The sequence below is a fragment of the Carcharhinus amblyrhynchos genome, chromosome 10 (genome assembly GCF_965287045.1).
Source record: "Carcharhinus amblyrhynchos chromosome 10, sCarAmb.v2.hapA, whole genome shotgun sequence".
NCBI classification, from domain to species: Eukaryota; Metazoa; Chordata; class Chondrichthyes; order Carcharhiniformes; family Carcharhinidae; genus Carcharhinus; species Carcharhinus amblyrhynchos.
Window position 1 is genome coordinate 42,071,276 of NC_137333.1, and position 15,994 is coordinate 42,087,269.

A 15,994-nucleotide genomic window follows, 5' to 3' on the forward strand; every position below is an offset into this window, starting at 1 on the left:
ATCACAGTATTCTTACCAATATTACTGAAATGATGTTTAAATTTGCATTGATAAAGAGCATTATCAGCCTTGGAAACCCATTTTATGTGGGCAAGTAGATTAATCAGCAATATGTTGGGTGTAAATCCTGAGATTTTGAGATGGTGTCAAATACATTTTTTGTTAATTGATTTTCATGTGCTGGTAAACCTGCTATTTAAAAATATTCAACAGTACTCTAAAAGGGCAGAGATCCAGCATTACTTAGTTTTTTTTTAAATTAAACATCATTACTTTATGACTTTATATTGAATGTTATAATGACACAGGAGGAGGCTGTTTGGCCTATTGAATCCATGCCAGCTCCTTATACCACAATGCAGGTATCCCATTTCTCTGCTCTATCCCTGTGGACATGCAAGTTTATTGCCCCAAAGTGCCCATCCAAAAGTTCTTGTTGAAATAATTGGTTATCTCCACTTCCACCACTCTAATAGATACTGAGTTCCAAGTCATTACCACTTGCTGCATAAAAAGGTTCTCTGTGTCCTTTGAAAGACCTTCACATTCTTCCTAAAATGTGATGGCCAGAACTGGATGCAATATTTTAGTTGAGGCCAAATCAGAATGTCATAAAGGTGAAGCCCACGATCCCATAACCTTTGATTACTTTATCAATATATCCTGCCACTTTCAAAGATCTATACAGGTAAACCCCCAGATCCCTCTTTAGAATTGTACTTTTAAGTCTCCTCTTATCTCATCTGGCAAATGCATCAACTCGCACTTCTCTGTGCTAAATTCCATCAGCCACATATCAGCCCGTTCTGCTGGCTTATCTATGACATGTCACAACTGATTGGTATCATTCTCACTGTTTGCAGCATCTCTAAATTTGATAACATTGGCAAATTTTGAAATTTCTCTCTGTATATTTGGTGGCACGGTGGCACAGTTATTAGCATTGCTGCCTCACAACGCCAAAGACTCAGGTTCAATTCCTGGCTTGTCTCACTGTCTGTGCAGAGTCTGCATGTTCTCCCCATGTCTGTATGGGGTGGTTCCCCCGGGTGTGTGGTTTCCTCCCACAGTCTGCAAGATGTGGTGGTTAGGTGCATTAGCCATGCTAAATTCTCCTTCAGTGTACCCGAACAGGCGCTGGAGTGAGGTGACTAGGGGATTTTCACAGTAAGTTCATTGCAATGTTAACGTAAGTCTACTTTTACACAAATAAACTAAACTATTCCAATATCCAAGTCATTTACATTTCTCTCAAAACAAAATGCACAGTTCTGTCTATCATTCTCTGGTCTGAAAAATAACCATTTATCGCTACTCGCAGTTTTCTGGCCAGTTGCCAATTTCTAAGTGCAAGCTGACACTGATCCTGCAACTCCATGTACCTCAATTTTGTTAACCTGCCTTTTAAGTGATTATTTGTCAAATATTTACTTTAAATCCATATAGACGTTCCCTTCATCAGCCTTTTCTGTTACTGCATCAAAAATCTCGGTTGATCAGCCAAGCATGATTTCTGTTTTACAAATCCATGCAGGCTCTTAATTAATTCCAAACCTTTGTAAATGCCTAGTGAGTTTTCTTTCTTAATATTGTTTCTGAAATCGTATCCAATATTATTAACCCAGTCAACCTGTACTGCAGTGTCCTTACATACTTTCTTGAACTGTCTCACATGCCACTCGCTAAACCTCTGGCATCTCCCCATATATAGGGAAGATTGGAAAATTATGTTAAATGTTTCTCTATTTCCACCCCCACTTCTTTGAGCATCCTCTTTAACAGGTGCAATTGGAAAATCTACCATATGTAATTTAAACTGATTTGTCAATGCAGAAAGAATCTGAGTCAAATATATCTAACTCTAGTTTCTGTTTTTTAAATATTTTGTTTCACTTCTAGGTACCTTTGTAGTGGTGCTGATGTAATTACCACAGCCACGTACCAGGCAACTGTGGAAGGATTTGTTAAATATCTTTGTTTGAAATCAGATGAGGCAGTTCTGCTCTTGCAGTCAGGAGTACAACTTGCTAAAGAGGCGGTTGATGAGTTTCTCTCAGAATATAAAGGTTCAGGCAAGTTTGGCAGCTACTGTTGGCTTTTCATTTCAGACTTGCTTTTCAGTCTAACTTCACAACCCATTGAAATCTTCAAATAACTTTTTCAACCAAATTGAGAACAAAAAATATAACTCTATTTTTCTTCTGAATAGAATGTTGCTTTTGAAGTATTACTTTCTGGGGCTGCAAATTCCGCCACTGTTCTATTGTCAATTTTAATGTGAAATTTAGCCAGTGTTAATTTCATTAGTGGAGCTCATACACACAGAGTACCTTAAATCTGGCAACCTGTGTTGGATTTTGGAACTTGCCAATTTTCGGGAGGAAAGAAAATTGCAACACATTGACTCAAATAGGAAAGTCTTAATGAATAGGAGACACGAGAAAACCAACTGATATAAATAATGGCCATGTTGCTGCTGGTACTAATTAACTTCTCGCACATTGGACTGAATAACTTTTTCATACCTCTCGACTTCCCTACATCAGCAAACCCTGTTTAAAATGGGAAAAGATCAAATAAACAGATGATTTTGAAAATACCCTACAGTTGTAACTGAAAACTATTTATTATTTAGGCAAAATTATACCATACTCTTTAATAACTCTCTTTTAACTGACCTGGGCCATCTTCAGGAAGACGACCAATGCCCATGGAACTTAAAAGGTGTTTGGGAATCAAGTGCAGTGTTTGAATTTAAGCCTGTGGGCTCCTATTTGGGTGGTCTTAATGGCATCGAAACTCAATACAGGTAACCTGTGCTGTAACAAGAATAGACATATGTCCTGATCCTAAGTACAGTGTAATTTACTTGTATCATATCTTCAATATCATATCTAATAGATATTTCCAATTTTCTCTCCTCTCTTGAAAGCATAGACTTGTGAAGAGGTGTAATGCCTCCCTATAAGTGCCTGAAGAGGTTTGCATCCCTTTCAGCACTTGGCTAAAGTTGTTATAAGGAGCATCACAGCCAAAGTTGTTCTTGTTCTAGCTCAACACCCACATGCACATTTCTAGCATGGGTGGAACCCTAATGTAAAAAGTCTGACAACACCAGGTTTAAGTCCAACCGATTTATTTGATAGTAAACTCGCAAGCTTTTGAGGTTAAGCTCTTCTTCAGGTGAATGGAGAGCTTGTGAGTTTACTATCAAATAAATCGGTTGGACTTAAACCTGGTGTTGTCAGACATTTTACTGTGTTTACCCCAGTCCAATGCCGGCATATCCACATCATGGAACCCTAATGATCAGGAGTAAGGATGCAGGCTGTTTCTTCAGGATGCTTTTGTGTGGCACCTGAATCATCATACTGGTGATGAACAACCTGTATTTCACAACAGGGGATTGAACCTGAGATCTTGCTGATCAATGTAGCTAAGCTGCTCATTTGATAAATTTGCTGGCCTCGTCACTTTCTATAAGTTTCTTATGCAATGTAGTTTATTTTGGGTGTTCCTATTATCAGTAACATAATTAAAATATTTTGCAATTTTAAGACAGGGGAAAACCCCTTATTGCAGGTTCCATTGGGCCTTATGGAGCTTTTCTGAACGATGCTTCTGAATATTCAGGAAACTATGTTGAAAACATGACCAAAGAGGTAAATGGATCAAATTGTATATGATATGAGTGATTTATGAAGTACTAATTTTCTCTTATCCAATCACTAGTATCTGTACAGAATATTATTTCCTGATGTATTCATACATATTTAGGATTAGATGTTAAACTTCTGCAAAACAGACAATTGTAATTGTGACAGAGCTGAACAGAGATTGAGGTCAATTCCCATATAAGAACTTGGTAAATTGCACCTGGAAAATAAACCTGAGATTCCAGCCCACAATTGGTGGTTGACAGTTGATACCCTCTCAAGAGAACTAGACTCCGAATACAGTCAATAATTCCAGCTTGGCAATGTCGCCAATACCGCGCAAAGAAATAATGAAGTAAGCTCTGGTTTAGGTGGATTTTTTTTTCAGTTTAATTTTGAGAGTGAAAGGAACACTGTCCAATTTTTTTTTAAGTGTTTAACAAACAAAAAGAATAAGAATTACATTACTCATACCTCAATCATGTCACTCAGAAAATGGAGATCCTGTCTCATGATCACAGTTGAGTTCTCTAAGGAACAACGGTAGATGACTTTTACAACTTTGATTTCCAGAGTGTTTGATAAATTGAATGGAATTGGATATAATTGGATTATATGGGATTATTAGACAGATACTGTATTGGATGAATAACTGATTGACATTAGTGGAGCACAGCTGAATGGGACATAGTCATGAGTAAAGTTTCACAAGTCTCTATTAGGAACCCAGAACCTTGTGATTCAGAGGCAAAAGTGCCACAATTGAGCCACAGCTGACACTAAGCTTGAAGTTATTAAAAATGTAAGACTTTAAATTAAGCTTTGATAATTACTCTATCTGTCAAGTTAATTGTATTAATTGTAAGTTTTACTCAGACCATTGGGGGCTGGTATGGGAAATAGAAAATATTCCATTGTGCTGTAACATTGGAAGAAGATCAGTTTTATCATCATTATAAGAAATAGGAGCAGGAGTAGGCCATCTAGCCCTTCGAGCCTGCCCCGCCATTCAATAAGATCATGGCTGATCTGTCGTGGCTCAGTTCCACATTCCCGCCCTCTCCCCATAACCCTTAACCCCCTCTCTTAGTAAAAACCAATCAACCCGCTTCTTAAAAATATTTAGCGAGGTAGCCTCCACCACTTCAACGGGCAGAGAATTCCAGAGATTCACCACCCTTTGAGTGAAGAAATTCTTCCTCAACTCCGTTCTAAACCGCCCCCCCTTTATCTTGAGGCTGTGCCCCCTAGTCCTGCTGTGCCCCCTAGTCCTACTGTCCTTTCTGCGCGGGAAGAGTCTCTCCACCTCTATCCTATCCATCCCATTCATCATCTTATACGTCTCAATGAGATCTCCCCTCATTCTTCTAAACTCTAACGAGTACAAGCCTAGTTTATTCAGCCTCTCCTCATAGCTCAACCCCCTCAACTCCGGCATTAGCCTAGTAAACCTCCTCTGCGCTCCCTCCAAGGCCAAAATATCCTTGCGTAAGTACGGCGCCCAAAACTGCACACAGTACTCCAGCTGCGGCCTCACCAATGCCCTATACAGCCGCAGCAAGACCTCCCTACTTTTATATTCAATCCCTCTCGCTATGAAGGCCAGCATCCCATTAGCCTTCCTGACCACCTGCAAGCTGGGTTTTTGCGACTCATGCACAAGGACCCCGAGGTCCCTCTGCACCGTCGCCTGCTGCAGTTTTTCTCCACGTAAGTAATAGTCCTTCCTACCATTATTCCTACCAAAGTGGACCACCTCGCACTTGCCAACATTAAATTCCATTTGCCAGTTCCATTCGCCCAGCCTATCTAGATCCTTCTGTAGACTCTCCACACCCTCCGCACAATTTGCTGTTCCACCAATCTTGGTGTCATCAGCAAATTTCGACACCATACACTCAGTTCCCTCCCTCAGATCATCTATATAAATGGTAAATAGCTGAGGCCCCAGCACCGACCCCTGGGGCACTCCACTAGTCACCAACCGCCAATCCGAATAGCACCCATTGACCCCCACTCTCTGCCTCCTATTTGACAACCAATCCTCTATCCATGCTAACACCCTACCCCCAACTCCATGTCCCCTGACCTTCTGCAATAACCTCTTGTGAGGTACCTTGTCAAACGCCTTCTGAAAATCAAGAAAGACCACATCCCCAGGCTCTCCTCTATCCACTGCCCTAGACACATCCTCATAGAACTCCAGTAAATTATGTTACACAATGACTAAGAATGATTGCGCCAATATTTGATTCAAATGTCTGAAATAGATTCTTGGACCGAGAGAGATGTGGATACTGGTTGGATAACTCACATTTGCCAGCCTAGCATTGCACTTTACAGTAGCCTGGGCAAGACTGATGCTCGTTGTACAACTAGTCTCTTTGAATTATAGAGTCATAGAGATTTACAGCATGGAAACAGGCCCTTCGGTCCAACTTGTCCATGCCGCCCTGTTTTTAAACCCCAAAGCTCATCCTAATTGCCCGCATTTGGCCCATATCCCTCTATACCAATCTTACCCATGTAATTGTCTAAATACTTTTAAAAAGGACAAAATTATACCTGCCCTTACTACTACTTCTGGTTGTTTGTTCCAGACACTCACCACCCTCTGTGTGAAAAAATTGCTCCTCTGTTTTGTATCTTTCCCCCCTCGCCTTAAACCTATGCCCTCCAGTTTTAGACTCCCCTACCTTTGGAAAAAGATATTGATTATCCAGCTGATCTATGACTCTCATTATTTTGTAGACCTTTATAAGATCACACCTCAGCCTCTATGCTCCAGAGAAAAAATGTCTCAGTCTATCCAGCCTCTCCTTATAACTCAAACCACCGAGTCCCGGTAGCACCCTAGTAAATCTTTCCTGCACTCTTTCTAGTTTAATAATATTGTTTCTATAGTAAGGTGACGAGAATTGCACACAGTATTCCAAGTGTGGCCTTACCAATGTCTTGTACAACTTCAACAAGATATCCCAACTCCTGTATTCAGTGCTCTGACCAATGAAACTAAGCATGCTGAATGCCTTCTTCACCACTCTGTCCTCCTGTGACTCCACTTTCAAGGAGCTATGAACATGTATCCCTAGATGTTTTTGTTCTCTAACTCTCCCCAGCGCCCTACCGTTAACTGAGTAAGTACTGCCCTGGTTCAATCTACCAAAATGCATTACCTCGCATTTATCTAATTTAAACTCCATCTGCCACTCATCAGCTCACTGGCCCAATTGATCAAGATCCCATTGCAATCCAAAATAACTTTCTTCACTGTCCACTATGCCACCAATCTTGGTGTCATCTGGAAACTTACTAACCATGCCCCATATATTCTAATCCAAATCATTAATATGAATGACATTACAATGGACCCTGACTGGTTGGCTCGTTGGTCTAGGGGTATGATTCTCACTTAGGGTAATCACATTGAAATGCGAGAGGTCCCGGGTTCAAATCCCAGACGAGTCCTCGAATACCTTTATTGGACAGCACGGTAGCACAGTGATTAGCACTGCTGCTTCACAGCTCCAAGACCCTGGGTTCAATTCCCAGCTCGGGTCACTGTCTGTGTAGAGTTTGCACATTCTCCTTGTGTCTGCGTGGCTTTCCTCCGGGTACTCCGGTTTCCTCCCACAGTCCAAAGATGTGTGGGTTAGGTTGATTGGCCGTACTAAGAAATTGCCCCTTAGTGTCCAGGGATGTGTAGGTTAGAGGGATTAGTGGGTATAATATGTAGGGATATGGGGGTAGGGCGTTGGTGGGATTGTGTTTGGTGCAGACTCGATGGGCCAAAGGGCGTCTTTCTGCACTGTAGGGTTCTATGGTTCTATAGATTCCTGAGGCACACCGCTGGGCACAAGCCTCCAGTTTGAAAAACAACCCTCGACAACCACCTTCTGTCATCAAGTCTATTTTGTATCCATTTAGCTACCTCATCTTGGATCATGTGAGATTTAACCTTGTGCAACAATCTACCATGCAGTACCTTGTTGAAGGCCTTGCTAAAGTCCATGTAGACAGCATCAACTGCACCGCCCTCATCTACCTTCTTGGTTACGCCTTCAAAAAAAGTCAATCAAATTTGTGAAACATGACTCTCAAAGTCATGCTGATGGTCCCTAATCACTCCTAATTAATCCTTAATTATTCACTAAATTTATAGTCCTAATATTCAAATTATGAGGATATTAGTCTTTTATTGTGATGTGAAAAAAAAACGAGATTTTCTTTCACAAAATACACACTTCAGAAGTAAGCATTTCCTTCTCAAGGGCAATTGGCAGTGGGCAATAAATGTTGGCCTAGCCAGCGATGCCCACATCCATTAATTAATACATTTATAAAAATTGGTTGATCAGCTAAGTGCAATGAAGATCTGGTTTATAACTTTTTCTGGTTGGTACTTCATTGGAAATGTTTAGACAATTTGTATGGTGATGTAATTGTTTCTTTTAAAAGAAAAATTCAGTACTGAAAAGGTTTAAATTCTACCATAACTTTGCAGCTGTAGATGCTTGGTATTTAAATATTTTATTTGTGAAATGATTTTGAAATGCTGCATAATCTCTTTGGTTGTTGCAGGAATTAAAGGCTTGGCATCGACCTCAGCTGCAGTCTTTGATAACTGCAGGAGTAGATCTCATTGCTATGGAAACAGTTCCTAGTCAGAAAGAAGGAGAAGCTCTAGTGGAACTGCTTAGAGAATTTCCTAACTCTAAAGCTTGGCTGTCATTTTCCGTTAAGGTACTTGGACGTAGACTTGAATTATCAATGAAAGCTAACTTTTCATAATTTCTAACATTCTTTAAAAACTTTGGCAACAGAATCTGATTGAGCTTATGAATTATATCAAATCAGATTGGGAAGAGACTGGAAGGAATCTGGGAGTCCTAGTCAACTGATTGCTGGCCATATCTGAACATTGCAGAATTCACAAAGCAAACTGAATACTGAGCTATTTTACCCAAGCAGTAGAGTTCCAATTTTGAGGTTTATTTGTTGAGGAAAGTTTGGGGATTTGAAATTCCTGGAGCTGGAAAGGATGTATAGCCTGACTTTTTCTAGAGATGAAATTTGTGATGAGATGATTCTGTTGCAGTAGGTGCCATGGAAAAAAATTTCATTTGCTTCTCAAGGTGGCATATTTGGAGGTTGGCCAGAGCCTCTAAGTCTTGTTCCTGCAGCATCAGTAAACTTCACTACAATATATTTTTGTCTGTGGATGGCTGGTGAGTACCTTGGCTGGAGCAAATGGCAAGCTAAATACTTAGCTCAGCCTTTCAATAAGGACGGGTGGCACAGAGGCACAGTGGTTAGGACAGATGGCACAGTGGTTAGCATTGATGCCTCACAGTGCCAGGGACCCATGTTGAATTCCAGCTTTATGTGACTGTCCTATGTGGAGTTCGCACATTCTCCTGTGTCTGTGTGAGTTTCCTCCAGGTGTTCTGGTTACCTCCCACAGTCTGAAAGGCGTGCTGGTTCGGTGCATTGGCCATACTAAATTCTCCCTCAGTGTACCTGAACAGGTGCCAGAGTGTGGCAACTTAGAGGATTTACACATAACTTTACTGTAGTATTAATGTAAGCCTACTTGTGACACTAATAAATGAACTTGGCTATTGCAAGAGGTTATTACAAAGTGGGCTTCTTTTGAGCAATTGTCCTCCATAGTTTTTTTTAAACTTTATTTATTAGTGCACCTAAAGCGCCTAAAACAGCAAATCTTTCGGACTGTGGAAGGAAATTGAGCACCTGGAAGAAACCCAAGCAGACAAGGGGAGAATGTGCAGACTCCATACAGTAACCCAAACTGGGAATCGCACTTGGGTCCTTGGTGCTGTGAGGCAGCAGTGCCAACCACGGTATATCCCAGCCGTGCTGCCTTAGTGAAGTACTCCACTGCTCTAAAATGTTCAAACAGAAAACCTGATGAAGAATTGTCTCCTTAGTAAGAACTCATCTAAAGAGATCAGCCAAAGATAGAATTTGAAGAGAAAGTTTAACTCCTCCCTTCTGGCACAAGTGGAGCATTAGCAGCATCAAAATTGAGATGATTGACTTACCATCTTTACCAGGGGCTGGATTTTATAATTTTATGTTGGTGGGAACCTACCCAAGGGAAGAAAGGATGCTGCATTGTCATTTAACAATCAATTATCTGTTGATAAGCCAGAGGGTGACCCCTGCTGTGGGTAAAATGGCAGCGAGGACAGGATGAGACCCTTAAGTGGCTATTAATTGGCCACTGGAGGGCCTCAATAGATCGTGTGATTGGCTGCTTAATGCCTTCACTGTCCTCATACAATTCAGGAATGGATAAGAAGACCTTCAAACTGCTGGTGGAGAAGCATAAATCCTGCACATATTTCTTAGGAACTCCTGGCAGCCTCACAAATCCATACAAATACATGGGATCCTGATGCATTTTATGCCTCTTAAGCAGAGCCAGCACCATTGATCTCTACCTCAATAAAAATTGGTTGCTAAGGGGAGAAATATTGGAAAGGCAAGTCTGAAAATGCTTCTTGTGGGGCCTGGGGAATAGAGTGCTCTTTTGAACTTCATAAGGATTATGTGGGCTGCTACTGTCTTTCAGGCTCCCACCCTGCACAAATCACAGGTCCTTTTCCTCAGTTTGTATTGACTGGATTGGATTAGCCTCTGGGTTACTTGAACAATCTGGAGATGGTGGGCTTGGGCAAAGCTTCTGTTTAAAATTATCGACTGACTGCCAAATGCCAATAATTAAAATAGCCCATTTATTCTCTTCTGTTTAGGAGTTTAGGAGTCGGGGAGGGATTGAGTTTAGGAGTCGGGAGGTAATGCTGGAACTTTATAAGACCCTTGTCAGGCCTCATTTGGAGTATTGTGTGCAGTTCTGGTCGCCTCACTATAGGAAAGATGTAGAAGCTATTGAAAGGGTGCAGAGGAGATTTACAAGGATGTTGCCTGGACTGGGAGGCATGCCTTATGAAGTTAGGTTGAGGGAGCTGGGACTCTTTTCCCTGGAGAGACGAAGGTTGAGAGGCGACCTGATAGAAGTTTACAAAATGTTGAGAGGAATAGATAGGGTGGACTCTCAGAGGCTATTTCCCCGGTTTGAAATGGTCGCTACGAGAGGACACAGATTTAAGGTGCGGGGAGGGAGGTTCAGAAGTGATGTTAGGGGTAAGTTTTTCACTCAGAGGGTGGTGAGTGAATGGAATCGGCTGCCGTCAGTGGTGGTGGAGGCGAACTCGCTGGGGTCTTTTAAAAGACTTCTGGATGAGTATATGGGGTTTAATGAGATTGAGGGTTATAGATAGGTCTGTAGGTTGGTAGGTGATGTGATCGGCGCAACTTGTGGGCCGAAGGGCCTGTTTGTGCTGTAGTGTTCTATGTTCTATGTTCTATGTTATTTCATGTTGAGTTTGCAGTTTTACTAGCAGTGCAACCAGGACATCCAGTGTGGATTTTCACAGCTTGAGTGCAATTTTTACATGAATTTTCTAATCCTTATTTCAAACTAATCCTTATTTTGAACTATGTTGCAGGATGAACAATGTATTTCTCATGGAGAGAAGTTTAATGATGCAGTAAAATTTGCAATTACATCTGATCAGCTGGTGGCTGTAGGATTAAACTGCTGCCCCCCTGATTTAGTTAGCCCACTCCTCAGTACTGCCAACAAAAATAGAAGACCAAAAGGAGGATGGATTGTATATCCCAACAGTGGGGAAACATGGAATCCTAATACACGGTGTGTCATTTAAACCAACACTTGTAGAACCATTTTGTACAAAAGTCTCATAATCATCCGACAAGACTTTTAATCCCTCTAAGTCTCTTTGAACAGGTTATTCCTGTTTATTACATCAGTTGCACAGAAAAATATTAATTGATAGTTATTCAATATGTTTAGCTTTATAGTAGGTTTCTGGTTATGTTGCAAAGATTAAAATTCATCAGTGTAATGGAATTGATGCTCAGCTGAAAGTGTGATTATCCATGAAAGATTGAGAATTCCAGCAGAATGGATGAATGGTAAAACAAAGGTGGGTAGATGTGTAGATGTGATCATTCATAGAATCCCTACAGTACAGAAAGAGATCGTTTAGCCCATCAAGTTTGTACCAACAATAATCCCACCCAGGTCCTATCCCTGTAACCCCATGTATTTACTGTGCAAATCCCCCTGAGACCAAGTGGCAATTTAGCATGGCCAATCAACCTAACCCAGACTTCTTGGGTCATTGTGGCAAATATGTGCAGACTTGCACTATTGTTATTTCATTCTAGTAGATGTCTTTACATTTCATCCACTGTGAAATAAAACACTTACAAGTAAACCAGTTGAAGCCTTGCATTGTGTTCCCTCGGTCCACCTTTGGGGAACATGTATGTGATGGTTTTAAAAGATAGGATGTAAGCCTCATAGGTTTAAAGAGTCAAAGGGCTTTGATGAAAGGATGTTAATGCTACAGGCTGCTATGATAGACTGCCCCTTTACCCATGCAAATAGCTAATGAAATTGTGTGATTGGTCTCCCTGTACCGCTGCAAAGCTGCTAGGGAGGAAATACTGAAATGAAAATTGCCATAGGCCCAAATGACCATAGGCTGTTGTCCCTTTTTGAGGTGAAGAGCTGACTGGTGGTGATTTAATCTAAGGATCACTACATTTCGGGCAAGGGACAAAGTTGAGAAGATGGGCCTTCATGAATACACAAAGCTTTTCCCACCCCTAAACCAAAGGTTCTTGACACCAATAACAGTATAATGTTGACAATCAAGATCAGCAATATGAACAATTAATAAACAACAACAGTCAGATGTTCCAGTGGCTATTGCTCTGTGTAGTTGTCAGTGAACTTAGGGCATCTGCCTTTTAGTGCTTATTGCAGCCTTTGGTGTTTTGGCTTGGTTTTGACATCATCCGTGATTGTTTTAGCCAGAGTCAACGTAGTGTTCTGCGGTTGATTCAGTAATGAAGTGTTCTCAACTAAGTTGCTGTCTTTCCCAGTTGGTGTGGGTAATGTCATGTTCTGAGGACGATCCATGTCTTCTCTTGGGCACAGTGTGATGTGGATACTCTTGTTGATAGTCATTGGCAGAGTGGTTCTTGTTGCTAAAGTTGACCAACATGTCTCCTCCAGATTACATAGTCTTGTGTAGATATGGTGTAGGAGACTGTCCTATCGATGCTAGGATATCCACTTGGTATAGTTCCTTGCCAGAATATCTTGACCTGACAAAAACAGGGTACTTACTACTTACTCACAGTGCTCCTGGTACTGTTACAGATCTTTTTGGGCAGAGTACATGTTGAATTTCTTTCCAAAGTTGTTTTCTCCAGAATCTTCAATTCCTCTGGCAACTGTGAATGTTGTTTGGCACCTCTTCATTGCACTCTTTCATTGCCAGCTTTTGTGTCGTGTTAATTTTAATGATTTATTCTTTTGTCGGGTGTCTGTCTACAGTACCTTTTCTAATTATTTTATTTTGGCTGCAAGTATGGTCCTACCACCACCTCACCATTTTTCTATGTGATTGTTTTAAAGGCTATGTTGCAAGTCTCGAAGGTTTAAACAAACAGCTTTACTGAAAGGATGTTAACAGTACAGGCTGCTAATATAGACTGTCCATGCCAACAGCTGATGATGTAATCAGTCATGTTATGTGTTTGTCTTAAAGGGCCCCAGTTTGACTAGAAAGCTGAAAGTGAGGAAACATAGAAATAACACACATACACAACAATGTACACTTACTACAGAGATCCAGCCCAGAACATGGAAATCACTGCCCCACTTGTGAATGTAGGGCAGTGAAAAACAATTTCTGCAAGACCCGGGCAACCAGACCACTTCAAGGAAAACTTACACTATCAAATTGGAGTAAATACCTGCAACAAACCCAAATTTGTAATTAAATTAAACCTAAAAATAAAGCTCAACAGCATTTTGGGTTTTAAAAATAGGGTATAGAGAATAAAAGTAATAATCAATGTGTACAAAACATTGGTTAGGCTCCAGTTAATGATACTGCCTACAATTTTGGAAACTGTTATTATAGGCAGGGAATTAAAGCACTTTAAAGTATAGTTTCAAGATAATACCAGACTTTGGAAACTTTTGTTTTGAGAAGAGACTTTAGTAGAAAAGGCAGAGAAATTTAACAGAAGTTTTAGAATTACGAAGGGTTTGATAGTAAATAGGGAAAGATTATTTCTTCTAGTTTGAGAGTTGGTGCCAGTTTTCTATGTTTTAAAGGCTAGGTTGCAGGTCTCAAAGGTTTAAACAAACAGCTTTATTGAAAGGGGCCATCAATTTAAAATTTATCACAAACAAGAAAATAGTTTGAGAAAGTTCTTCATGTGGAGCATGAAATGCTTTGCCATAGAGTAGTTGATGCAGAGACCCAAGCTGCTTTTAATTCAAGACAAAGAGGAAGGTATGGGAAGGAACAGGTTGGTGGGATTAATTTTGGATTGCTCTATCAAAGAGTTGGCAAAAACACAATGGGCTGAATTGCCACCTTTGGTGCTGTAAATGTTTGTCATAATGTTGTTCCAGGCAAATTGTTGCTCTTTAGGAGAGGATTGAAAATTTAGGGGCAGGACTTCTTAATGCATGTTTTACGCACAATTAATAGAAGAGACAATATACCACTGCAGATAACTTCAGTAAAATGATGAAAAGAGTTCACATCAGGGATCAAACAGAAAGGAAGACTTAACTGGAATTCATTTCCATGTGGCACTATTGCTTTTGACCACATGAAAGTTATCATTAAGATATTGATTGTGTTTTAGAAATACATGTTGGATTATTATGCAACCTTCTCTATATTTGGGAGACAGTGGTCAGTAGTTTAAAAAACTGTGTTCTACACAGAAAATCACTTTCTACAGCTTTCTCGATATACTATATAATGCCTAGGCTATGCATTTCTTAATGTTGTGTCTTCACTGCCTTATTCTCTCAGCTGGGAAAACAAGCCAATCGATAATCAACTTGCAAGATTTGCAGTGGAATGGAAAGAACTTGGGGCTAAATGGATCGGTAAGTTTTCAGATTGCCTTGTATGAAAGTAAAGTTTATTAGTCACAAGTATGCTTACATTAACACTGCAATGAAGTTACTTTGAAAATCCCCTAGTCACCACACTCTGGCACCTGTTTGGGTACACTGAAGGAGAATTTAGCATAGCCAATGCACCTAACCTGCACATCTTTGGCCTGTGGGAGGAAACCCTTGCAGACAAAGTAGAATGTGCAAACTCCACACAGACAGTGACCCAAGCTGGGAATTGAACCTGGGTCCGTGGTGCTAAGAGGCAGCAGTCCCCGTGTGTCAGTATGCCGCCCATATGACTATGATCAATGAAACAGTAATAAAAACAATTAAATGTGTCTTTACTAATCTTAATTAAACAAAGTTCCAGAGAAGATTCTTAATTCAAGATCAGTTGATACTTTTGAAAGGGATATTAATTGATATCTGATGAGAAGTGGATTGAGAGTTGTCAGGATGTTGACAGTATTGCTTAATTTTGTAGGAAAATAAATTAATCCAAGTTTGTAGGACTGTTCTTGTACAGTAGAATTAATACCTGAGTAGTGCTAGAATTAGTACCTGAGAGTGCAAGCAGCATACTTCTAGCAGGGACTTTTCTATCCATCTGCTGCTGTTTCACAGCAGTCACCTCCAGGAATATGGTGAACTTTCACATTTACACTGATTATAGACAGCTCCCCTTCTTCACAAATCTCTTGCGCCATTAACTTAAACCAAAGCAGTATATTCACTTTTCCACTGCATCAAAAATCTGTACATTTTAAAAAGGTTAGGTATGTTTTTACTCCATTTCTGTTTCTGCATCTGTTTTTCTACCCTTTTGACCATATAATCTTTTGGAAAAGATGAAAATAGAAGCTAAACAATTTCTAACCCCACATGTTAAGTAACTACATGCCTTTAAAAGTTGACTATTCTCCTGTAACTACAAGAACAATTGCACTTGTACAGCATCTTTAACACAGAAAAACTCCTAGTGGGCGGGGAGGGGGAATGGAATTTTAAAGTGGGTCTTAAAGGAAGAGGTGGAGAGGCAGAGGGGCTTAAGAATTGATAGTATGTGCAATTTTCTCCTTTTGCCTTTTCTAGCACAATCTCCATTCAGACTAAAAGTTCATCTTGTGGGTAATTAAGGGCAAACACAATTGCAAACAAGAAGCCTAGACTGTAAATCATTTTTAAGCTACTAGAATTATTCCAAAGCTGTTCCAAAAATAGATAATAAATGTACAAATAAACCAACCACAAAGATTCTATACATTTGAAATTGTCTGTTTGAATC

General features: G+C 40.3%; 2 protein-coding genes across 3 annotated transcripts in view; one reads left to right on the forward strand and one right to left on the reverse strand.

Moving 5' to 3' along the window:
• ercc5 (excision repair cross-complementation group 5) overlaps window positions 1-15,994 on the reverse strand; it is a 130,716-nt gene that overhangs the window by 46,580 nt on the left and 68,142 nt on the right. The window lies entirely within an intron of this gene.
• LOC145348882 (homocysteine S-methyltransferase YbgG) overlaps window positions 1-15,994 on the forward strand; it is a 28,124-nt gene that overhangs the window by 7,601 nt on the left and 4,529 nt on the right. Inside the window, exons 3-7 of one of the 2 annotated variants that reach the window (XM_080196922.1) lie at window positions 1,900-2,076; window positions 3,563-3,662; window positions 8,238-8,399; window positions 11,192-11,397; window positions 14,621-14,697. In XM_080196922.1, coding sequence (XP_080053048.1) covers window positions 1,900-2,076; window positions 3,563-3,662; window positions 8,238-8,399; window positions 11,192-11,397; window positions 14,621-14,697 — 722 coding nt within the window. Of the gene's footprint in view, window positions 1-1,899; window positions 2,077-3,558; window positions 3,663-8,237; window positions 8,400-11,191; window positions 11,398-14,620; window positions 14,698-15,994 lie in introns of both variants that reach the window. The other variant, XM_080196923.1, reaches the window with a different exon arrangement.